The sequence below is a fragment of the Pisolithus orientalis genome (assembly GCF_024613125.1).
Source record: "Pisolithus orientalis strain OTSU chromosome Unknown F5J12scaffold_25, whole genome shotgun sequence".
Lineage (NCBI taxonomy): Eukaryota > Fungi > Basidiomycota > Agaricomycetes > Boletales > Pisolithaceae > Pisolithus > Pisolithus orientalis.
Genome location: NW_026260806.1, coordinates 181741 through 206057, shown reverse-complemented (window position 1 = coordinate 206057; position 24317 = coordinate 181741). Strand labels below are relative to the sequence as shown.

Here is a 24317-nt window from a genome sequence, read left to right as displayed (position 1 = left end):
ACCTGTCCCCTGACATTTATGAGTCACCTCTGCTCTGACTGCTGTCAGACTTGTACTGCTCTCCTACTGGACTGTGCAGGCCATTCTCTGAGGAGTCATGTGACTACCCTTTGGACTTCTCCCTGACAGCACATGATCAAGTACTCCACAGTGCACACACCACATGGTCCAGCACCTGGACTGTTTCCTCTTTGGGATGTTCTGTGTTACCTGTTCATGTGTCCTCCATCCACCCTTCATTCATTGTCTAGGAAGTTTTACTTGAAATTTTACAAGTCTCCATATGACAGTTCTGATTCCAATTACTGTACCTCTGTAGTAGTATAAAAGCATGTATTGTACTCCACTGTTCTTCAGTATGAATATTGACTTAGTTCCTACTCCCTCTGTCTCTGTCTTCTGCCTGTCAGAGTTACCTCTGACTGTCCATCTGTACTCTCCCTCTGAAATATGAGGGCTGAGATCATGCAAGGGGGTAGCACATGAGCTAAACCCAACATCCTCACTCTGCTCTGCCTTTATCTCAGTGGACTTCATTCCTGCCAACACTCTCCAGTCAGAGTTCAGTTCTCTCTGTCAGACTTGCTTCTGAACCTCTCCCCAGACCTTGTCTAGCATCAGAGTTGGTCAGAGTAGGCCCAGACTTGACAGTATATTCATACTCACACTTGTATGATCTCATTCTCTGTCTCCCAAAAAACTTACACCATTATGAGAACTTGAGCCCAATCCCAGAGAGAGGTCACTGAGAACCTTGCTGCAGTGCTAGCTAATCCACATCAACTCCCTTCTGTCATCAAACAATTCCAATCCTTCTCCACTTGATGCTGCTCTCATGCTGAAGGCAAAAGCACTTTGCAAGCTGGTCACTCCAACCTCCACCCAACAAACTTCCATACTCTGTCTCCTTGTAACTGAGATGATGGACCCAACCCCAACCCTGATTATCCTGATGGAGATCCCAACAGTGGGGGCAGTAGTGATGGGGATATCCCTGAAGACCCAGCTGAGCCACCAGAGGATCCCCTCATAGCTCTTGCTAGAGCTGTCCATGTGCTTGCACAGTCTAGTTCACACACTGGGGACTCTGCTCTGAAAACCAAAGTCTGCAAGCCTGACACCTTTGGTGGCTCTGACCCTAAGAAACTCTGCAAGTTCCTCATACAATGCAAGCTAAACTTTCAAGACTGCCCTCATGCATTCTGCTCTGACAGGGTGAAGGTTACCTTTGCTCAGTCTTATCTTAAGGGTATGACCATCCACTCTGGATGGACAACTATCATGAGTTCTTACAAGAGCTCACAACTAATTTCAGTCTGCATGATGCCATTGTGGATGCTGTCCAACAACTCAAGAACCTTACTATGAAGGATGGCTCTAGAATTACTAAATATGTCATGGAGTTCAATCACTGGGCTTTGCAGGTCAAAGACTATGGTGTCAGTGCACTCTGCCACTGCTTTTATAGTGGACTTCCAGACCACATCAAGGATGAGATTGCTCATGTTGGAAAACCTTCTACCCTTGCACAACTCTGCAAACTTGCTCAGACCATCAATGCACACTACTGGGAGCATAAAGCAGAGGTCTTGTGCACCACCAAGTCTGCCACCAACAAGTTGCAGTCCTCCAACTCTGACAACAAGCCTAAATCATCATCCTCTGCCTCCACTCCAAGGTCTGATGCCAAGGGCAAGGGCAAACAGAAAGACCCACCCAAGTCTGATGTGTCCAAGTCTGATATTGCCCATCTTTTGGGCAAGGATGGCAAACTCACCTCCACTGAAAGACAGCACAGGATGAAAAACAACCTCTGCCTCTCATGCAGCCAAAGCCTGTGCAGCTATGACTGGAACTACACCTCCTCCACCTGCAGAGAAGGCAGAGCCAAAAAATTAGTCCACTCCTCCAGGGAGCTTGCACAGCCCGGAGGAAGCATTGATCCAAACTGTGCACAACCAGACATCTGACTCAATGCATCTGCTCTCTCTAGTCCCAATTCTTTACTTCCATCTGTAATTCTTCTTGATTATTCTGTTGATACTGTTTCTGCATTGATCAATTCTGGCTCTTCTCATTGTTTCATAGACCTGTCCATAATCAAAAAATATGCTATTCCTGTTTCCCCCATTTCTCTGCCAATTCCACTCTGCTTGTTTGATGATAGTACAAATGCTGTCATTTCCCAAGAAGTAGATCTTTCCCTCTGCTTTCCTTCTGGCAATATCAACTCTGTTTCATTTTATGTTACTCCATTGGATTCTTCATGTTCACTGGTGTTAGGACACAACTGGCTCACCCACTTCAATCCATCAATTGACTGGGTACTGGGCAGTATATTGTTCAAACCATCATTACAGGGAATGCTGACACCCCAGGCACCTTTGTCACCTTCCACTGCAACCTCTGCTCCAGATCTGACACCCTCTGCTCCATCTGCAGCTCTGACTGCACCTCCAACAGACTCACTGCACTCCACTCTGCTTGTCTCACTCATCAATGCTGCTGCATATGTCAGAACCTGTGCTCTCCCTGGTTCTAGACAGTTCCACCTGCAGCTCTCCACTGATGATGTGAAGCTTCATGTGTCCTCCACTTCTTCTTCACCTCCTGACCTCTCCTCAGTCCCTCCTGAGTATCATGAGTTTGCCAATGTCTTTAGTAAAGACAAGGCTACTGAACTTCCACCACACTGCTCATTTGATCTCAAGATCAACCTTGAGGAAGGAGCTTCTCCATCCATTGGCATGATTTACTCTCTGTCTCTGCCAGAGCTTGAAGCTCTCCACACCTTCATTGACAAGCATCTTGGCTATGGTTTCATCAAGCAGTCCACCTCCACTCACAGTGCCCCTGTCCTCTTCATAAAGAAGAAGGATGGTTGAACCACTCCACCTCTGCATAGACCATCAAGGACTCAAGCAAATCATGAAAAAAGATCACTATCTGCTGCTGCTCATCTCTGACCTAATTGACTCTCCAAGCCACACTAAAGTCTACACCAAGATCAACCTCTGCCATGCCTATCATCTAGTCCACATTGCAGACAGAGATGAATGGAAAATGGCTTTCCACACTTGTTATGGTTCTTACAAGTGGCAGGTAATGCCATTCAGTCTGACCAACATGCCTGTGGCTTTCCAGTGATTTGTTAATAGCATCTTTGCAGATATGCTTGATGTCTGCATCGTGGTATACCTCAATGACATCCTAATTTATTCACAGGACATGGGGTCACATCATGAACATGTAAAAGAGGTACTCCACTGCCTTTGAAAGCATGGTCTCTATGCCAAGCTGGAGAAGTGCAAGTTTCACTCCAACTCTGTCAAGTACCTCAGTTATGTTCTTTCTCCCTCTGGTCTCACCATGTCCACTGAGAAGGTTCAGGCAGTCCATGACTGGCCTGAGCCACAGAAGGTGCAAGACATCCAGTCTTTCCTTGGCTTTCCAAATTTCTACAGATGATTCATTAATAACTACTCCAACACCATCATTCCACTCACTTGCCTCACACAAAGGGGTGTTCCTTGGAACTTTTCCAAGGAGTGCCACTCCACCTTCCTCCACCTAAAGGATGCCTTCAACTCTGCTCCTGTTCTCACTCTCTGGGTTCCTGATGCTCTGCTTACAGTGGATAACTGATGCCTCTGACTATGCCATTGCTGGTATTTTGTCAATCACCTGCTCTGACAGTGAACTCTGCCCAGTTGCTTTTTACTCCTGCACCATGACCACACCAGAACTCAACTATGATACCCTCAACAAGGAGCTGCTGGCTATTTTTGAGGCCTTCTGCCATTGGTGGCATTTCCTAGAAGGTTCTGCCTTACCTGTCAATGTGGTGACAGACCACAAAAACCTTGAGTATTTCTCCACCTCTAAGGTCCTCACTCATTGACAGGCCCACTGGTTGGAGTACCTTTCACAGTTTAACCTTTCCATCCACTTCTGACTTAGCTGCCTGGGAGCCAAACCCAATGCACTTACACAATGTTGGGATGTCTACATAAAAGGGGGAGATAGGGACTACATGCAGGTAAATCCTCACAATCACAATCTCTACCCTATGTTTACATGGCACCTGTGCTCCACACTGCCATGGTCTTTGATGTTGAGTGCTTGCATTCCAACATCATCTCCACCCTACCATCTGACCCTGTCTCTGCCAGCCATCTTCCAACTCCAACTAAGCCTCAGTGGTCCCTGGACTCTGACAGTCTACTCTGCCTTGATGGTTGCATCTTTGTCCCTGACATTGATTGCTCCACTCATCCTTTGGAAAAACTCTCCAAAAAGTACTTAGGTCCATTCACCATCTTGGCTAGGCCAGGCACACACTCCATCACCCTTAAGCTTCATGCTTGGTACATCTGGTCTTCCATGTCTCACAACTGGAAGCCACAGTGGATAACCCTTTCCCAAATCAACAACAACCTCTGCCTCTGCCAGTAGATGTCAATGGTGACCTTGAGTATGAAGTGTCAGAGATACTCAACTCTAAGGTGGACCACCATTGCCACCACTGTCAACTCTTGTATCTAGTCCACTGGGCTGGTTATGAGAATACCAATGAAGAAACCTCTTGGTTGCTTGCAACTGAGCTAGATCACACTTCTGACATAGTCTCTGCTTTCCACAAATGCTATCTGCACAAACATGGCCTGTATCAACCTCTGCCATAGTACTCCACCCACATAACCTTCCTCCACAGGCCAACTCTGCCCCTTACTGAACTACCTTAAGTACTTTAGAATTTTCTCCACTTATCCATTTCACTTCTCAGAATCACAAGCAAAGTCACAAGTCTATTCCATAGTAGTACAAAATGTACAAACTAAAAACAAAAGACAAAAAAAAAGAAAGAAAGAAAGAAATCTACACTACTCTTCCATTGCTTGCTCTCTGCCACCCTCCTGTCCTTCTCCACCTTCTGGCTCTCCTCCAACTTCTTCCTCTTCCTCATTATCCCCCTCTGCACCTTCATCCACTTCCTCACACTGCTCCTCTGCCACCTCTGACTGAGGCCTCTTCCAACCACTGCCAGTGCACTTGAGCTCAGCCATCCTGGCCTCTCATGCATCCTCCCTCCTCCTCATCTCCACCCACTCTGCCCAGATGTGGTACAGTGCCTACTCATCAGCTGTCCACTCTGCAGCTGCTGCCATCTGCTCTGCTGCATCTGCCATCCTCTCAAAGGCCAGTGCAGCAGTCTCATGTGCTTTGGCCTGCTTCTCCATGTCCTACAACTGCCACTCCTGCTCCCACTCCACCCACCATGTGTGGACTCCTGCACCTGAGGGACCCTCAAGCAGGGTCACTGGTTCATCTTCCCCTCCACCTGCCTCCTGCTCATCATCCACCTCTTCCATCTCTGTTGCTCTTTCCTTCCCCTTCCCTCACAGTCTCTTCTTCTTCTCTCCTTTGGAACTCCCTGTCCCCACTCTCTTCTGTGATGGTCCTGCCACTGCATCCTCCCTTGTCCAACTACACACCTTTTTCTTCTTGTGGCAGGGCACACAGGCCCCGGTCTTGCCTTGTCCTGGCTCACACTGCCCCACTGTCAGGCTCACTACACAGCAAGTCCAGGGGGGCCACCTGGTCATGGTGACCACCACAGAGGTCCCAGGGACCCTCTGGGCAGTGTTGACATCATACACCATGCTGCATAGTCTAAGAAAATAAAACTGTGAGTCAGCTCTGCCTGACTCATAGTACTCCACCACTCACCTTTGTGCAGCCTCATCCTGCCTGGCCTGAGCCCTCTCCTCAGAGGCCCTCTGCCCCTGCCTTTCTGCCTCCTCCTCTGCCACCTTCTTCCTTTGGGCCTCCTCTTCCTCCTCCACTCTCTTCCTCTGCTCCACCTCCAACCTCTCCTCCTCCACCTTCCACCTTTTGGCCTCCTCATGCTTGGCCTTGTGCTCTGCCTCACACACACACACTCTCTGCTCAGTCTCCTCTCATCAGCATGCCTTCTCTGCAGACTTCTCCTGCTCAGTGTCAGTGGAGTTGTCAGTGAGGATGACCAGTTCTTCATCTGTGACTTGGGAATAGTTGCAGACATGGCTGGGGGTTGGCTGGGGGTTTTGCTTTGGTGCTAGGAAGACATGATGATGGGGGGAAGGGACAAGGGTTCAGAACCCTAGCACATGTTTTTAAGCAGTTCTTCAGACTCCAACAGAGCTCTGCCACAGCTAGAGCCATTACCCACAAGGCATCAAAATAATTTCAAATGATCAACTCATGTTGATCTCATCCCATACATGTGGCCTTCAAGGGTTCAGGCCCTAAGGGGGGGCACTGTCATGACCATGCATTCATCCTAGGTCCTCACTCACTCCACACCCCTTTCCACTGGTCATTTGCTCACTCTGCACCAACTCTGCCCATCCCCTGACATTTATGAGTCACCTCTGCTCTGACTGCTGTCAGACTTGTACTGCTCTCCTACTGGACCATGTGGGCCATTCTCATTCTCTGAGGAGTCATGAGACTACCCTTCAGACTTCTCCCTGACAGTGTGTGATCAGGTACTCCACAGCATGCACACCACATGGTCCAGTGCCTGGACTGTTTCCTCTTTGGGATGTTCTGTGTTACCTGTTCATATGTCCTCTGTCCACCCTTCATTTGTTGTCTAGGAAGTTTTACTTGAAATTTTACAAGTCTCCATATGACAGTTCTGATTCTGATTACTGTACCTCTGTAGTAGTATAAAAGCATGTATTGTACTCCACTGTTCTTCAGTATGAATATTGACTTAGCTCCTACTCCCTCTGTTTCTGTCTTCTGCCTGTTTGAGTTACCTCCAACTGTCCATCTGTACTCTCCCTCTGAAATACAAGGGCTGAGATCATGCAAGGGGGTAGCACATGAGCTAAACCCAACATCCTCACTCTGATCCACCTTTATCTCAGCAGACTTCATTCCTGCCAACACTCTGCCAGTCAGAGTTCAGTTCTTTCTGTCAGACTTGCTTCCAAACCTCTCCCCAGACCTTGTCTAGTGTCAGAGTTGGTCAGAGTAGGCCCAGACTTGACAAGTACTTGCATCAACAGGATAAGTACTGGAGTTTCCAATGGTTTCCATAGCCATAGTAATGTCCTGTTGGGACAAATCCAGGTCATATGATTGGGCATCACATGTGGGAACCTAAAAAGGTTTCAAGGTTGTTGGAGTAAACATTCTCAACTGCAGCAGGTGCAGGAGAGTACTCAGGAGTATTCTCACAGTTAATTTCAATAGCAGTAATATCAAAATCATCAGCAGCATTGATTGGATAATTTTCCTGATGAGGATAATCATTGGGAATGTCATCAATGGAGGAAAAGTTTATTACTTCAGTGCCTTCTCCATCGGTTTCAATGGCATTACACAAGGTGCAGATTCCAATAATGTTTACCATATTTCAGGACATTATAGTAAACATTAGTTTCAATAACTTCAAAATAGTATGTGTGACATTATGACAGAAATATCTTAAATCAAATTTGTATAATGTTAACATCTTGTATTGTGCAATATGCTTATGAAATCAAAAAAGTTGGTCCAAATATCTTCTGTGTATGTGTCATTATTGGTTTAATGTAATTCCATTATCATGGGAGCAACACTATGCAAAAAGTAACCTTGCAATATGTGAATGAAAATTAGTCATATTGTTCAAATAATGTTTCCTGTACTTCATCACCACATATTGGAATTATTGGAATTGGCATCTTGGATAATGCTTGCATTATGTGATATGGAATATACAAGAGTTATACAAAACTAAATCAATGATATTGCTCAAATAATGTAATTCCCAGACTGAAAATTGCTGGGCCTCTGAAATTGCCTCACACACCTGGGATTACAGGCTGGACTTACCAGCATGCCAGATGTCTTTCTTCTTGCCATCACTACAAATTGGGACAATTACTACTAGTCTAGACTCATATGCATCATATGCTCTCTGGTGCATAGGATCCATGCTCCCAGTCCCAAGGTATCTCCACATCCACTGCAGTTACTGCAACATACAATATATTGTTTGAAAGTGCTTGTTGATTGGTACCACATCCCTAGAAAGCGAGAGATCCAGTGGAGAAATGGGCAAGATATGGCATACACAATGCTGTAAGATGGGGAAGGGGAGACTACCAAATGACAATGGTTGGTTGATATGGTATGAAACTGGAGGAGACTGCAGTGGGTACCACAATGAACATGGAGCAAAAGGAATGGGGTGAATGCACACACTCAGCCCCAAAATATCTCCACATCCACAGCTGTGGGTGCAATGCACCATACACCATTTGAAAGCTACAATGAGTAGTACCAGGACCCAAACAAGTGAAACAGGCAAGACACAGCACATGCACAAGTGAACCTGAGGGGAAGGAGAAGGGAGTCCCTTGAATGACAATGGCTGGGGGAATCAGTACAGAAATCTGGGACATATTAGTGGACTCCTAGGCAGACACAGAGAAAAAGGAACAATGTTGATCAGATGACCCAATCCAAAGTTACATGCCAAAGTGCTTCCAAAGGCAGCCCTTCTGACCACAAAAACAGGCATATCCCAACAACTGCCACATGGAATTGGACAGATGAGACATCTCCAGAGAGGTCTCAGTGGGGGGAACAAACAGCCCAACAAGCAAGAGGAATGGAGTAGAGATGGATGAGACATGACAACAAGACCTCAAGGGTAGATCTCTCCACAGCAATGTGAGTAACTCCAGCACTGCTTGGCCTTTCAGGACAATCCTGTGCTTGATAGAGAGCTATTGTCGAGTGGTACAATCCTGCCAAGAAGAGAGAGATGTGGTGCGAAAACGAGCAGGATATGGGTCCAACACAAGTTGTAATATTTGTCTTTCCATCATTGAGCAAACAGCTTTGCTTACATAAGTTACAGACAAGTTTCATTGCAAACTTCAACTTGTAATCCCAGACAGCACAAATTTTGAATATAAAGCTATTGACCACCAGGTGTGCTCCTTTTAACCAGATAGTAATCCCAGCCTATGAACCACATATCTCACTACTTGCAAGCCTCCTCCCTTTCATGCCCTTTAATTTCTCTGCTACCCTAGAAGTGTGTGATATGATTGGCATAGGGTACAAGCAAGGGGACCGACTGTAACTTACCTCAAAATAGCCTCTGTGTGTGATAAATCCATCTCTGGGAGTACATTAAGCCTGGCTTTATCACCATCATCCAGATGCAGGAGCCAGGTGCTATCATAGAAATTGCTTGGTAAACCAGGGACTGCCACACCTGACAATTCCACCTGGCATGAAGAGACCCATACATGTGGGAAAGCACCCTGTTTGGCTCAGCCATTGGCATTGAAACAGGTGGAAAGATGAATAAAATCAAATACTTGTAGCCAATCAGTAGCCATCTGAGAGTGCCAGTTAAGTTGCATAATGGCATACCACTTCACACCAGGCAGGTGGTTGGACACATTGCCACTCATCGCATTGTGGGGCAGGGTTTTCCAAAGGAGCTTAAAGGGTGTGAGGTCTGGATGTGCCAAGCAAGTGTTAGCCCAATGGTGTTGCAGCTACAAAAAGTAGCCAGGATTCAGCAGAGCCTTACACCATGTCAGAAAGTCTTACTGAGTGGTGCCTCTGATCTCTTGCATTCTCTTTTTCTTTGTCATGCTTGATTTGCAGCTGCTCATGGTCAGGATCACTATCAGCTTGCAAATTCATGTACTGCACATGTAGGGTGTGCAAGTGAGTCTGGAAGACCTTCTTAATAGTGTGTTTGTTTGGAGATCCATACCATCCACATTCAAAGAAGTGAGATGCAAAGACTTCCATAGCATGTTTGTTCCAGTCTGAAGAAAGTGCTCCATGGAAATCCAAATGGAAGTCCTCAGCAGTGGGTCCTCCATGTCCTGTAGCAGTATATAGTGCAGTTTCTTGTGATGATGCAACCCTCACCATTGGAAAAGGACACCACTTGCTCCCTTGATCCAGTAGGTGGACTGCATGCTGGCACATGTTCTCCTGTAAGATATTAGCCCTAGTATCAAGATGCCTCACTAAGGGTGCTAGACCTGCCTGTAAAATGAGCATTGCACCATCTTGGTATTTTCATTCATAGTTGGGCACCTGATCTTCCTCAGAGCTGAGAGCAGGGTTGGCAGGCATGACTGTAGATAGGGCTTTTGGCACTGGAGACAATTTTTCTGTTGCCCCCTGCATTGCAATGGCATCATGCAAGTCTAGTACTGCTGATGTGAGTATGATCAGATCTGCCTTTGTCATGGACTGGTTCTGAATGTTCATGAGCATATGTAGCATAGCTTTGTACAGTAGTATGTACCTGGCACATTCCAAGAGCTGTTCAAGAGCTATATCCTGTGTACAGCTACTTCAGTACATGTTATAAAGAAGGAATGTCAGAGTGAGATCATACCATACATCTATCACTTGCCTTGTTTGAAGGCTGCTGTCCTGCAAATTGCTCGCTTCCACCTGGATTCTCCAATGTAGCCATCCTAAAACCAACAGGCTCATCTTCACCTTCGGAGTCTGCTCCATAGCCTCCCCAATCTTCATTGTAATCCTCAGCATTGATATTGTCATGACCATGTTCCATGGCATGGTCATCATCGAAACCAGGGGCTTGGGATTCATCAGTAGAAGCTGCAACATACCCTTCATTGCCATGATCAACCTCTCCATATTCCATCGCACAATCATCGTGGAAATCAGTTACTTGGATTTTGTCAGTAGAAAACAGTGACAGTAGATCAATAAACACAGTACCAGGTTGAAAATGTGAGGGAGACCCCCCACAGCCATCACTGAAGGAGCCAGGTGACTCCCAGTAATGTGCAGGTTGCACAGTATGTGTAGATGACATCCCCCCCTCTGGAAGTTGTAACTGACCCTGGTCTGTACGAGTTGGAGATAGTGCCCCACTGTCATTGAAAATGGAGCAATGCTGGTTGTGTAGAATACTAGACAATGGACTGGGTATGCTGTCCTCACCCAGTGAGTTGGAAGGCCATGGGTGATGCACAGACTGTGCAATCTGCACACACAAAGCTCTCTCCTCTGGAGGTTGCAGCTGATCCTGGTCTGTAAAAGCTGGGAGCAACAGACTGGGAAGTGATGTGCAGGGGAGTGGATGAGGGTCAGGTATTGCCAAGATGGACAAGAGTCGATTGTCCAAGTTTTGTGGTGCCTCAGAAAATAACATAGGCATGGCAATACCATTGGAAGTCAATTCATTCTGTTGTGCATTAGGCCTGACACCATGTGGCAGGCTTCCAGAGGGTTGTTCACTATGAGGACAAGGTGCCCTACTGTCATTGAAAATCAGGTTTTGTAGAATACTAGATGTTGGACCAGGTATGCTGTCCTCACCCAGTGAGTTGGAAGGCCATGGGTGATGTACAGACTGTGCAAGACTGTGCAATCTGCACATGCAAAGCTCTCTCCTCTGGAGGTTGCAGCTGATCCTGGTCTATAAAAGTTGGGGGCAATGGACTGGGAAGTGATGGGCAGGGGAGCAGACAAGAGTCAGGTGTTGACAAGATGGATGAGAGTTGATCATCTGAGTTTTGTGATGCCTCAGAAAATAATGTAGGTGTGGCAATACCATTGGAAGTCGATTCATTCTGTTGTGCATTGGGCCCAACACCATGTGGCAGGCTTCCAGAGGGTTGTTCACTATGAGGATGAGGTGCCCTACTGTCATTGAAAATCTGGTTTTGTAGAATACTAGATGTCAGACTGGGTGTGCTGTCCTCACCCAACAAGGTGGAAGGCCATGGGTGATGTACACACTGTGCAATCTGCACACATGAAGTTCTCTCCTCTGGAAGTTGCAACTGATCCTGGTCTGTAAAAGTTGGGGGTGACAGACTGGGAAGCAATGGGCAGGGGAATGGAGGAGGGCTAGGTGTTGACAAGGCAGATGAGAATGGTTTGTTTGAGTCCTGTGGTGCATCAGAAAACAATGTGTGCATGACAGTACCATTTGAGGTGGATTCATTCTGTTGAGCATTAGATCCAACATCATGTGGCAGGCTACTAAAGGGTCCATCATTCAGGTCAGGATTGTGTTCAGTGTGAGGACTTGTGTTGGCTTCATGACTTTGTTCTTGGCCAGCTAAATGTAGTGTTGCCATTGCACCCATAAGTATCCTTTGGGGCATCAGAAATCTGAAAGTGAAGGAGTGGATGGCCTGGCCCCCCTCCACATCAACTTCCTTTATGGGGCCAAGTTGGGCTGAAGACTCCTATATAAAATATAGAACACATGAATGTATTGACAAGGTGAAACAACATACCATGCTCTCAATGCAATTGGAATGATCAGTTCTGGCATCCTGTCCAGTGTGTATGGAATCCTGTTCCAATCTTGACCTAGACCCCTGTGAGGGACTGACAACATGGGGCTTTATGGTGGGTTGTTGTCCATGAGAACTCATACTGGAGACAGCATGACTGGTCTTCATCTTCTTCATGGGATGGGGACTGGTTGCATGTTTTGCTGTACCAGTAAGTTCAATTGGTGGGGTAGGAGACCTGGGCCTCTTCAATGTAGAATGCAGCAGGTTAGAAAATCCAGGCTGCTTGACAGTAGAACCTAGATGTGAACTCATTTCCTATGAGAGAATGAAACAGCAAAGATGAGATGGCCTACACCTGAAGCAGCCAAATGTTGCATACCTTGATATGTCCATGGTCCAGTCCAACAGGTGCACTAACACCATCAAGGGGATCATGACATGTAGCTGAAGGGGTAAATGGCTTGGCATCCATATCCATGGAGATTGGATCATCTGTTAGAGCTTCACCTGGCACCTCTAATGTAGGTGGCTCAGTGCCTGCTTCATCTATGGGACTTGGATCATCTGCTAGAGTTGCATTGAGCACCTCTGAAGTAAGTGGCTCAGTATCCACCTCATCCATGGGACTTGGATCACCTGCTAGAGTTATGTTAGGCACCTCTGCCAGTTCACAATGTCACAAAATTCTCTCCTTTTGGACTTGATGAGCATGCTTGTATGGCTCAAAAGCGCACCTGTGCCATGGAGTATAGTGTAGAATGTGATTGAAGAGAGAGGACTGCATGTAGAGCCAATGGAATGTTGAAAGATGGATGCCAACTCATAACCAATGACCCACTAAAAGATACTTCATCAGTGGCCAAGCACAGAACAAAGAGAATATGCTGGCTTTGTGACTAACATGACAGCCAGTCTGAATCCTGTTTTGGAAATAATCATCAGTGGACCTGGATCCTGAAGGAGTGTTCAGCCTGAAATGAGTGAAGCACACTGAGGTGGCAGCCTGTTCAACAAAACACCCAGCATTGCAGTAGCAATTGGATGTGGTAGATCACATTCATCCTGGCCACTGCCTGAGACTGCTCCAGCTGCTCTGGAGCTTTCCCAGTGGTCCCAATGTCTTTTGCAACAGTTGTCAGAGGACCTCAGTTTGATTGATGAAAGAAGTGGCCCATTCTGGAAAGTATACCTGGAAAGGCCACACCCAATCCTCCAGGTATGGAGGTGAGATCCCCTGCTTGACCTCAGATTGTCCTGGTGACCAAATTTTTTGCAGGTCAATAAATGCAAATACATCTCTAGGAAGTGATAGCTATGTACTGAGGCAAGGCTGGACATCAAGTTAGACAGTTGGGCAACACTACATGGAATGATTCAATGTTATTCACAATTTACTGCTGGATCTTTGAGATTTTGACATACCAATACTTGGACATGAGCAGTAGTAAGGCATGTCCTTGGTAGGCTTGATAATGCTAAGGAGTCTGTTGAGAAGAAGATATATAGATGGGCACACAGTGCTGAAGCCATGAGAAGTTGTGTTGGTGACATCTTTGCCATGACTCATGGTGTTGGAAAAGGGCAGCTGAGTGTGAAGGAAGGCAGATGGGCCAAATTTGTTGGAGAAGAGTGACAGGAATCTAAGAGAGGATGTGTCATTACAGGAGCCCAAAAACTTGCACTTCCCAGAGCCAGTGGAGTGTGAAAGAGGCCTGACAACTGCATTGCAGACTTGCAGGTGGTAATGTCAGGATATAGCATCTATTTAATGTGAGAGAAGTGACACACCTGGCATTTTCCCTCTGAGGCTGTCACTTATCAGACAGCTTCTTGAACTAGTAGTTGCAGTGCAGGTGAGCCATAGATCTGGCTACATTTGAAGGTGTGGGCCTCTGGCTGCAGTTCACATTCATAGTATGGATGAGCTCATTGCAATGACACACCTGCTTGTCCTTGCCCACTGGGATGCTGAGGAGGCAGCCCACAGTTGTTGTATTGGTCATTGTGCTTCACAACTGGCCCTCCATGACATCCCATGGCTGGCTTGGTGAGGCTTTACAAACACCCCAGGGGGATGGATGTCATTGAAAATGGTCATCTACCAGTCACTGATGCTTGGAGTTTGATGGTTTCCTGAAGATACTTAAGGCATGATGACATGTGGAAGAAGAGCATGTGACATCTTCACTGCAGCTCATGTGTGTGGTCAGCATGGGGATTGCTGATAAGAGAGCTGAAGGACTGAAATCATTGGAAAACAAAGAGGGGAATTTGACAGCAAGCTGTTGTAGAACATGCATAGTAAAGGACAGGTGGTTTTGCTTACAGGATGCCACACCCAGGGGAGAGGGATCCTGGTCATTGTTGCAGTTGTTGGCTGCAATGGAGTTGTGATTGGACCAATGAGTAGCCTGACACTGCATCTAGCAGTGGAGGTATGTGAATTGTTGAATTTGGGACAGGTTTTGAGACTGGGGTTGCTAAGGACATTATTTGTGGGGGCTGCAGGCGATGGCTGATTGAATCAGAAAGTGAGTGAACATGTGTTTGATGGTGCTGGGTTTAGCATCCTAGTACTGCTCCTGTGCAACTTTTAATACTACCCCTGCATACTTGTTAACACAGTCACTTTGCACCACTTTGCACTAGCTAGGAGGGCAGATAAAGTAGATAAACATAGGCAGGACATGAACACAGTTCACCAGCACTCTCCCCAGTCATCCCAGGCCTTGTGGATGCCCCACAGGGCCTGCTTGAACACTCGACCCCCTCCCAGTGGCAGGATTGCCATTTCAGGAAATTCCCATGGAATTGCCACCTGCAATAATTTCGGAATCCACTGGCTGCTGTTCCACCCTGAAGGCTTTTGTAATCTGTGGAATTTCACTCTCTGCCATCTCCCCACAGATTCCAGATTGTCTCTGAATGATTTGATGGCGTTTCTACTGGATATGCCTCTCCTTCAGGCCCTTGTCATTTGCCAAGCCCTGCAGTGATCTGTTCCTCCATCTAGCCCATCAAGAATATCATTTTCATGTCTTCGTACAGTCATTTTGGAAGCTACTGCAGTGCATACAGCATTCCTACTGGAATCCCTTACCACTCCCCACCTCCAACTACTAGAAGTTCACTCAGAAGATCTGAGTGCCCAAGGTAGCACCACAGCATCAGATCAGCACTGCCTCTCTGTCATCCCACCTTGGCCTAGAAGTGATCTCTTTGAGATGTGACATGCACAGCCTCCCCCTAATGCAATTCCAGTGTGCTTTCCCAGTTCCTGACATCACTTGACTCATACTTTGATGTTCTGACTGTCTTTGACTCACCTATTGCCAATACTTACCAATATTTTGACTTTGCTTACTGATTCTTCACTTTTTGGCTTTCTAATCCATACCAATGCTTACCAATGCTTTCCAAGATGATTACCCATCACTTACATTCCTTACTCATCAGTTACCAATCACTTACCAAGTGTTTGCACCTTGTTTTCCAAGGGCAACACCCCTGTACTGTATATAAATCACTGTACTTAGATAGCAAAAAAGAAAAAAGACATCAGAGAGCCCCTCTTGCTTGCATTTTATCATCACTCAGTAATTCATTCAGCAGCTTCGATAGTTGAGACTTTATTAAGGGTCTAACTATTGTCTACTTTGCTTATCCTTGTCTATCATCAATATACTTCGCTCCAAGCCCTCCCTGAGCTCAGTGCAGCTTAGGACATTGAATTAAGTCATCATCCATCCTTCTGTAGGCTGACAGCAGTCTACCCTATCACATTCTCTTGCATTCCTGCTCCTTCTTCATCAGGAGCACCCCCAACCCTCAGCACTTGCCTTTGAGTGTTGTAGCTCACAAAAACCCTCCCAAAGAACAGGTTCTACCATCTAGGTACTGCATAGGCACACCACCACTTGCTCTTTTTGTCTTTTGTGTTGGTTTTGGTTGGTTTTCACCACTGAACCACACTTTGACTCACACTGCATGTAATGAGGTAACTACACCATTGGTTGAACAATGGTGACACATGTCCTAAGCATGTACTTGAGCCAACAACACTAATGGTGGGGATAGAGAGCCATTGGATCAGAGAGGAGATGGCTCAAAAAGGAAAAGTAGTCCAACAGATCAAACACAAGGTGAACATAAGGAAAAACAGGGGTGAAACATAACATTACCCCCCTTCTAAGCATAGAAGTCTCTGACTTCAACTAGTCTCTGTAGGGTTCCCCAGTCATGTTGCTGATGGCAGAATCATCAAAGTCAAAGTTGTTGTCATACAAGTCATCATCCTCACTCCCAATGAGGGTACAATCATCTATCACACCTGGAGTGGTGATTCCTTCTTGTAAGGCATGACAAGGGTGCAAAGATGGACATTGGGCTTGAGTATGCCCAGGATGAGTGGTGTGACAGAGGGGACATTCATAGAGTCCACAGTTGACACAGATGTGTCCAAGACAGTGACAGACATAGCACATCTGACAGTAGCATGGATTGGAAGGGGTAAGAGGACAATCAGCCTCAGTCATGGCATTTAAAACAGGGGATGGGGGTAGCTGGGCAAGGGTCTTGACAATGTTCAGAGTGTAGTCAAGTTCAGCTCTTGAGACACCAAAGGTGGTCTCGGGGTCTACCTCAGACAGGGAGTCATGAGACTTGCAAGGTTGTGGATTGGCACCAGACAGACAACAGGCATGAGGTCGATCAGCTCTTCTAAGAGAGCAAGACAAGTGAGAGGAGTGGGAGGACGATGGCAATGATGCTGGAGGAGAAGACAACACAGAGGAAACCAGAGGAGAGGTTGCAGTCAAAGGTCTTCTAGACCCAGGGGGAGGAGGGGCAATCAACATTGGATACTGATGGACATTGTAAATGAGATCAGCTCCCCCTAAGACATCAAAGAGGCAGAGGAGCAAGGGAACCTGCTCATAGGCTATTTCATTGAGGATGGTTCAGGCTTTTGGAGGATGACAAGCTGCAGGATTGTCAAGTCTATAGAGAGGAATATACTGTAGGTAGGTAAGTAAGTGTTCCAATATAATGAATGGAAGGAGTCCCACCTCAGACTTCAGGTTGGTTGAAGCTGAGGTACAGTAAAAAAATATAAACTGCTAAGTGACCGCTTTTGGATTATGTAATGCTGTGCTTGGTGAACCACAACTAAGGTAAAAGTGATAAACTCCAACACAGGCAGGGCACAGAAGGGGGTTCTGTTGATTTATGTATCTGGATAGTTCCTCAAGCCAGAGGGCTTGGATGGTGGTGTGATAGACAAGGTCGAGAGGAGAGTTCTCATCAACCTCATGATAGACAGTGCTGACAATGGCAGGGTCAGCAACAAAAAGTCAGTACAAAGTGATCATCTGATCACTGGCAGGTTGTTGCTGTCAACAAGCAAAGGGGGTGTGGCAATGAGAAGGCTCATGAAGATAAGCATAGTGATGAGGAGGCATTTCAATGGAGAGTTTCCTGATGGTGTGAGTGGGACATCAAGTGGGTTGTTTCTGAGGGGGGAAGTCTTTGGGGAAGCATTTCTTATATGCAGAGAGCATATCATCTGCATGTTCAAGGTGTGCTTCTTTTTGCCACAAGTGTTCAGATGAAGGGTAACCCTTCCATTTGATTAAAAAGGCATGTCCACAGCCAGTCCATTTATGGCCAACTATTGCCTCCACTTCATATTCTTCTTCCTCATCAACCAGATCAGGTGGTGGGGTTGGGAAGTTCAGTCTGTGGACATCATTTTCATGATAGGGTGATAAGAGGGAAGCATGGAAAATGTTATGAATCTGCCATCATGCAGGGATCACAAGGCAGTAAGTAACCAGAGATAGAACCTCAGAGATCATGAAGGGTCCTTCTCATTTTGGGGAGATCTTTCAATTTTCATAGGAACATTTTAAGTTCCATGCCTTGAGCCAAACCTTTTCTCCTTTCTGGAATGGGGAGAAGGGTCATGACAAGTGGTCCTTCATCATTTTTCTGGCTAGATCATGTGCTGCTAGGGCTTCCTCTCTAGCTTTTCAGAGTTCTTTGAGTCTGGACTTGGCAGCAGGAAGATGGGTCTCTGTGACAAGAGACAGAAGGGGTTTCGGTTCATACCCATACATGAGGTAGAACAGAGATTGATGGGTGATGGAATGAGGACAGTGATTATGCACAAACTCTGCCATGGGGAGGTTATTCACCCATGAGGTGGGGTCATTTTGACAGAAGATCCAGAGATAAGTTTCGACCTCCTGGTTAACACATTCTGTTTCTCCATCTGTCTGAGGGTGATACACCATTGACAGGGCGAGGGAGTAGCCAAGAAGAGAGGTGAGTTCTTTTGCAAAGGCAGAGGTGAACTGGGGTCCTCTATCAGATATAATTTTGTCATACAGCCCAAAACAGGAGTAGACTTTCTTGAAAAAGAGGGCTGCAATGTCAGCAGCAGAAGCAGTTTTCTTCATGGGTGTTAAAATCACCCCCTTCATAAGCCCATGGTCTACCATGACCAAAAGAGAGTCATATCCCTTAGAAAGGGGAAGATCAGTGACCAGATTGCAAGAGACCTGTTGGAAAGGACAGGTCAAGTTGAGGGGATAGGGGTAAGGGGTGGTGTCATCAGGTGGGTGTTAACCTTATTTTGCTGGCAAGTAGTGCAGCCTTCAGCATATTTCCAGACAAAAGAGGCAAGTCCAGGCCACCAGAATTCTGATGAGACAAGTTGTCAGGTTTTCAGGACACCAGGGTGTCTGGCAGAGGGATGATTGTGGTGATTGGACACCACAGTTTGGCAGAGGGGCAGGTCATCTGGGATATAAACCCTATCTTCATAAAGTAACACTCCATTATCAAACCACCAATCAGAGAGATGGGATTTGAATGGGAGTGGCATATCAACATTTTCTATGGCATGAAGTGCCATCTGGCCCACAGGGTCTTTCATAGAGGAGGATGCAACCTTCTGGGTAAGGTTTGTATTGATGAGGTTGACAAACAGTGTTTGTGGGAGAAGGGTAACTCCTTTGTTGTCTTCATCATCATCAGGAATGTGGTCAGGTTGGCAAGACAGTGCATCAGGAGCAGCCAGGTCTTTGCCTGGGACATGTTCAAGTTGCAGATCAAAGTCTGTAAGATCAAGTAGCCAGTGTGCCTGGTGATGATTCAGGTTCTGTGGTGCTTTAAAATAGGTCAAGTTCTTATGATCAGTGAACACCTTGACTGGAAACAGTGATCCGTGGAGATAGTGTCTCCAGGATTTTAACCCACAGATAACCCCTAACAGTTCTCTGTCATAAATGTCATAGTTTCGTTCAGCAGGGTTAAATGACTGAGAGATGAAGGTGCAGGGTTGCCACTGGCTGTTCAAGTTTTCCTGAAGGAGAGTGCCTCCAGTTGTGTACTTGGATGCATCAGTAGTAATTGCAAATGGCTGAGAAGTGTCAGGCATTCGGAGGGTTGGCTGTGTCATGAAGATTCTTTTCAGAATGTCAAAAGCAGTTTGGCACTTCTTTGACCATTCCCAAGTGACCGTCTTCTTGGTGAGGTCAATCAGAGGTCAGGCAATGTCTGAGTAGTATGGAACAAATCTTCTGTAGAAATTTGCAAATCCCAAAAAGGATCACACATCCTTGACCTTCTTTGGGACAGGCCATTCAGCAATGCCTTGAACCTTGACAGGATCCATGGCAATGGTGTTCTCTTTGATGATCATTCCAAGGTATTCAACCTCAGTTAGATCAAAATGACACTTCTTATGAGTTTTCCAACCAACATCACAAAATATGCACAGATGGTTTCATCTTCTGGTTCTTCATAGTCCATAAACTTGTTTATCCCCTTCTTTTCAGCTGGGGACACAAGGTTCATGACAGGTTCTTCAACCGCAACAGAAGAGATGTTGTGTTTCAGTTCTTTAGACCTATCAGTCTTCTCATTGATGGAGAGGGTTCCCATCCTCCAATCAATGATGGGGTTATTTTCTTGAAGCCAAGGGAGGCCTAGGATGACATTCTCCATTCCACAGTTAATGACATGGAAGAAGGTTTGATGGACAATTTCTTCAATCTTGAAATAGAGAGTGGTGGAAAACAGGATTTTTCCCTTAGAATTTGGGGTTCCATCTGTGTTTTTAGCAAGGATGGGTTCAGCAAGTCATTGTGTGGGGATTCAGTGTTTTTGCACAAATCCCCAGTCAATACAAGAGATTTCTGCACTGGAGTCAACTAGTGCAGTGGTTTTGATGACTTTTTCAGCTCTTTCTGATGTGTAGAGGGAGATGGGGATTTGCATAGTATGTTCTGGAGTGGAAGATACTAGTACAGGTGCAACAGAGACAGAACTGTCCTTAGTTTTGGGAACATCTGGCATCAACACAGAATTCCCTTCTAAAAATCCTTTCCAAGTGCTCTAGCAATGTTTATGAGAGTGATGGATGGACCAGTGACTTTTTCTTCATCATCACTTTCCTCCACAATCTTGCAGATTTTCTTTATTTTCTTTTGGGGAGTTTTCCCTTTGTCAGGACATTCTCAAGAGAGGTGTCCTTTATTGCCACAACTGAAACATCTTCCTTCTTTGATGTGATGGTCTCTTTCTTCTTTGGAGAGTCTCGCTCCATCCACTATGATGCTCCATCTGTAACATTAAACAAACAAAAATAAAACAGTTCATTGCACAACTTTTGCAGCACTGCTCCTCCACAACTTTTTATACTACCCCTGCATAATTTTTAACACAGCCACCTTGTACCACTTTGCACTAGCTAGGAGGGCAGATAAAATAGATAAATGCAGGCAGGATGTGAACACAGTTCATCAGCACCCTCCCTAGTCATCCCACTCAATCCATGAGGCCATGATGCCCCACAGGGCCCACTCAAATGCTTGACCCCCTCCCCCACCCCTCCCACCTGGTGGCAGGATTGCTCCTTCAGGAAATTCCCATGGCATTGCCACCTGCAAATTCATGTGACCACACTCCATGCCACAAGTCATCACTGGCCTAGTGAATTTGGGCCTGTTTCTTGGCAAAATACCCATTATTACATGGGTTATGTACAGTAGCATCAAAACAAGTCCCAAGGAACAGGTGAGGAGTGTGTGTAGCCCTGACTCACTTGCTCCCCCATGCATGTGCCCTGCTTAGTCAGTAGCTGTGGGCACAGCCACCTGCAAATTTTCTGCACATTACTGCAAAAGTTGTGCAATCAGCTGTTTTATTTTTGTTTGTTTAATGTTAAAGATGCAGCATCATAATCCACATCCATAGCATTAGGATCTTTTTCTTCAGAGAGGTTGTTCTTGGGATAGAATGTCCTCTTTTCCTTCTTTCCAGAAAGTTGATTTACTTTCCTCCATTTGGCATCAAACTTTTGTGCTAGTGTGTACCACTCAGTGACCTTTGTGGGAGTGGTTTCCATCATATGGATCTGGTTAGTGATGAATGGTTTGAGTCCTTGCAAGAAGAACTCAATCAATGTGATGTCTTCTGTGATGGTTGAGCCAGCAGCAGCAGTTCAGAAATCAGTGATGTACTGTTCCACTGATTCTTTCTGTTTCATGGTGCACAGCTTGGTAATGGCAGCACCAGCAGTGTCAGAGGAGGTGAAAGAACTTTTGAAGTCTTTCATAAAATCAGCAAAGGTGCTGAAACTTGGGGGGTTCTTTTCCAGAGAGGTTTTCTGGAAGGTAGCTGCCCAGGAACTTTCTTCATATACAACAAGGCATAGATGACCTTCTTGGTGTCATTGTCATAAATTTCTTTGTTTACCAAGAGATAGGTCTGTATGGAGCACAGCCAACTCATGGTGTTCTTCTGGTCACCATCAAAATCAGATGGGGCACCAATCTTCAATTCAGTGGCTTTGGTGGCAACAGTGCCAACCATTGCCTTTGATGATGAACTGGACATTATAGTTTGTGGTAGAGGCAGGGATGTAGGGAAAGTGGTGGTGGGTACTGGTGGGATGGGAGTACCAAGCATAGCAAGGGACTGGGTAAAGAGGTTCAAGAGGATACCAGAGGTGAATCCTCTATCTGGTTGTTCAGGTTCACCAGAGGAGGTGTCAGTGACAGTGCTCTCCTGTTCCTCATCAGATGATGATTCTTCACAAGTGGGTTGCAATGGCACCCAATGTCAATTGTTCTGGGGGTTCATAGTGGTGCACTGAACAGTGACCGGTTCAGCCAAAGGCTGGTAGACTTGAGCTTTTGTTATGCTAGACTGAAGTCGAGATGTAGGGAGAGCTCAAACACAGACAATGGGTTTCTACTGAGCAATGGCTGCAGTAACCTCTGTAAACAACAGAGGATTTGGGCAATGCCAGTAAGAGTGGTCTGGGTTAGGGACACTGAGGGTGAAGTTCTGAGAGAACACTGCATATGATTGAGCAGCTCAAGTCTGGGTTTCCAAGACTTGAGCTGACAGACTAAATACTACACAAGAAACAGACCATGAGGCATCCACATGTAACAAGGTAACTATGCCATTGGTTGAACAATGGCAATGCATGTCCTAAGCATGTACTTGAGCCAACAACACTAATGGTGGGGATAGAGAGCTGTCAGATCAGAGAGGAGATGGCTCAAAAAGGAAAAGTAGTCCAATGGATCAAACACAAGGTGAATGTAAGGAAAAACAGGGGTGAAACATAACACAAAGAGCCTGTTAAGGTTGCTGACACCAAACTCTCCATAGTAAACTAATAAAATTGACTGATAACAGCCAGTGAGAAGTGACAAAACAATAGTGACTATGCCCCAACCAAGTGCATCTAGGCCAACTCAATCCATAGGGATATGTCCATTGACAGTGATCACACTATGCAGACCAAGTCAATAGCACTACACCTAGAAGGCAGGGCTCATAACCTATTGCACAGAGGACAGGAAGGGAACAAGAGCAATAAGACAAACACTTGCCTTATAGACTAGTTGAGGTGGTAGTTTTTGAGGAAGTAGTTCTGAGTTGAAGCTGGGGCTTGAGTAAGAAAGAACAGTTGATTGTTTGAATTGTTCAATAGTTCAATAGGGAGTAAGGTAGAAATCCCTGAGTTTATATACATGTGTAGCTACATACAGACCAGTGGCATATAAGGGAAACTACTACTATGTATAGTAAAGAATAGTGGAGAATGTCATGGAACATGACATCATAAGTGATGTCATTGTGGAGCTGAATGACTGAGCAAGTCATGTGATGATACACATTGTATGAAACATGTAAATCTAGATGTGTCTAGATATTGGAACTAATAGGATATTTCCAACACAATGGCATGTTACAAGATACTAATGCTAGTGGTGGAAGTAAGAGGCCATCAGATCAAGAAGAAGAAGATGGCTGAGAAAGGAAAAGTAAGTCCAATGGAAGCAACATGAGGTAAACATAACATATGCACTATAAAACAGGTGAACTTAGAGTCATGTCAGTGCAGATCAGTTTTGAGGGCTCATAACCTGTTGTAAAACCTGACTGGACATGCTCAGTGTCATAGACACAAGCACTAACATTGACAATACCTGACCAGACATGCTACAAAGAGTAAGTATACACATGTGTCCTCAGGGGCTACTGTACTCACCTCAGCGTCATAGACACAAGCGCTGAGGTGTAAACTAATGTAAACAACTCTATAAGTACAACCGTGTACAACATGGACTACATTTTCTATGTAGTGTTCCGTGCCTCGGCTTACGTAGAAAACTATCATTACAACATCCCAGGAAGCAGTCTCTCTGATTGATTGTCTCTTATCTACTGTCTCGGAACACACCACCAATACATTAATGAGACCTTCATCACGATACATGAGCAATTGGATGTATCACCATGTTCGTAGACAGCAGCGACTGAGAGCTAGAGAGTAATCAGTGTGGAACAAACGCATGACCCTATAGATAATCACCTATACCACATGGTATGGACCAAGCATGGACCAATGGTAAATATGTAAGTCGCAAGCAGGTAATAATACAAGGACAAGAAGAGGACGAACAAAGGATACAACCAACAACCCTC

The 24317-nt window shown here is 45.7% G+C and overlaps 2 protein-coding genes across 2 annotated transcripts; both read right to left on the bottom strand.

Annotated features, from left to right (window-relative positions):
• Positions 1-9131: 9131 nt before the first annotated feature.
• Positions 9132-9999, bottom strand: F5J12DRAFT_724118 (uncharacterized protein; the record flags this gene model as incomplete). Its single annotated transcript, XM_051741503.1, has 3 exons — positions 9132-9322; positions 9344-9554; positions 9592-9999. 3 exons carry the CDS (start codon positions 9997-9999, stop codon positions 9132-9134), a joined length of 810 nt encoding a protein of 269 aa, XP_051597926.1.
• Positions 10000-11907: 1908 nt separating this feature from the next.
• F5J12DRAFT_894780 (uncharacterized protein) lies at positions 11908-12927 on the bottom strand (the record flags this gene model as incomplete). The annotated part of the gene is made up of 4 exons (XM_051747772.1): positions 11908-11948; positions 11987-12251; positions 12303-12620; positions 12685-12927. 4 exons carry the CDS (start codon positions 12925-12927, stop codon positions 11908-11910), a joined length of 867 nt encoding a protein of 288 aa, XP_051597925.1.
• Positions 12928-24317: the final 11390 nt, after the last annotated feature.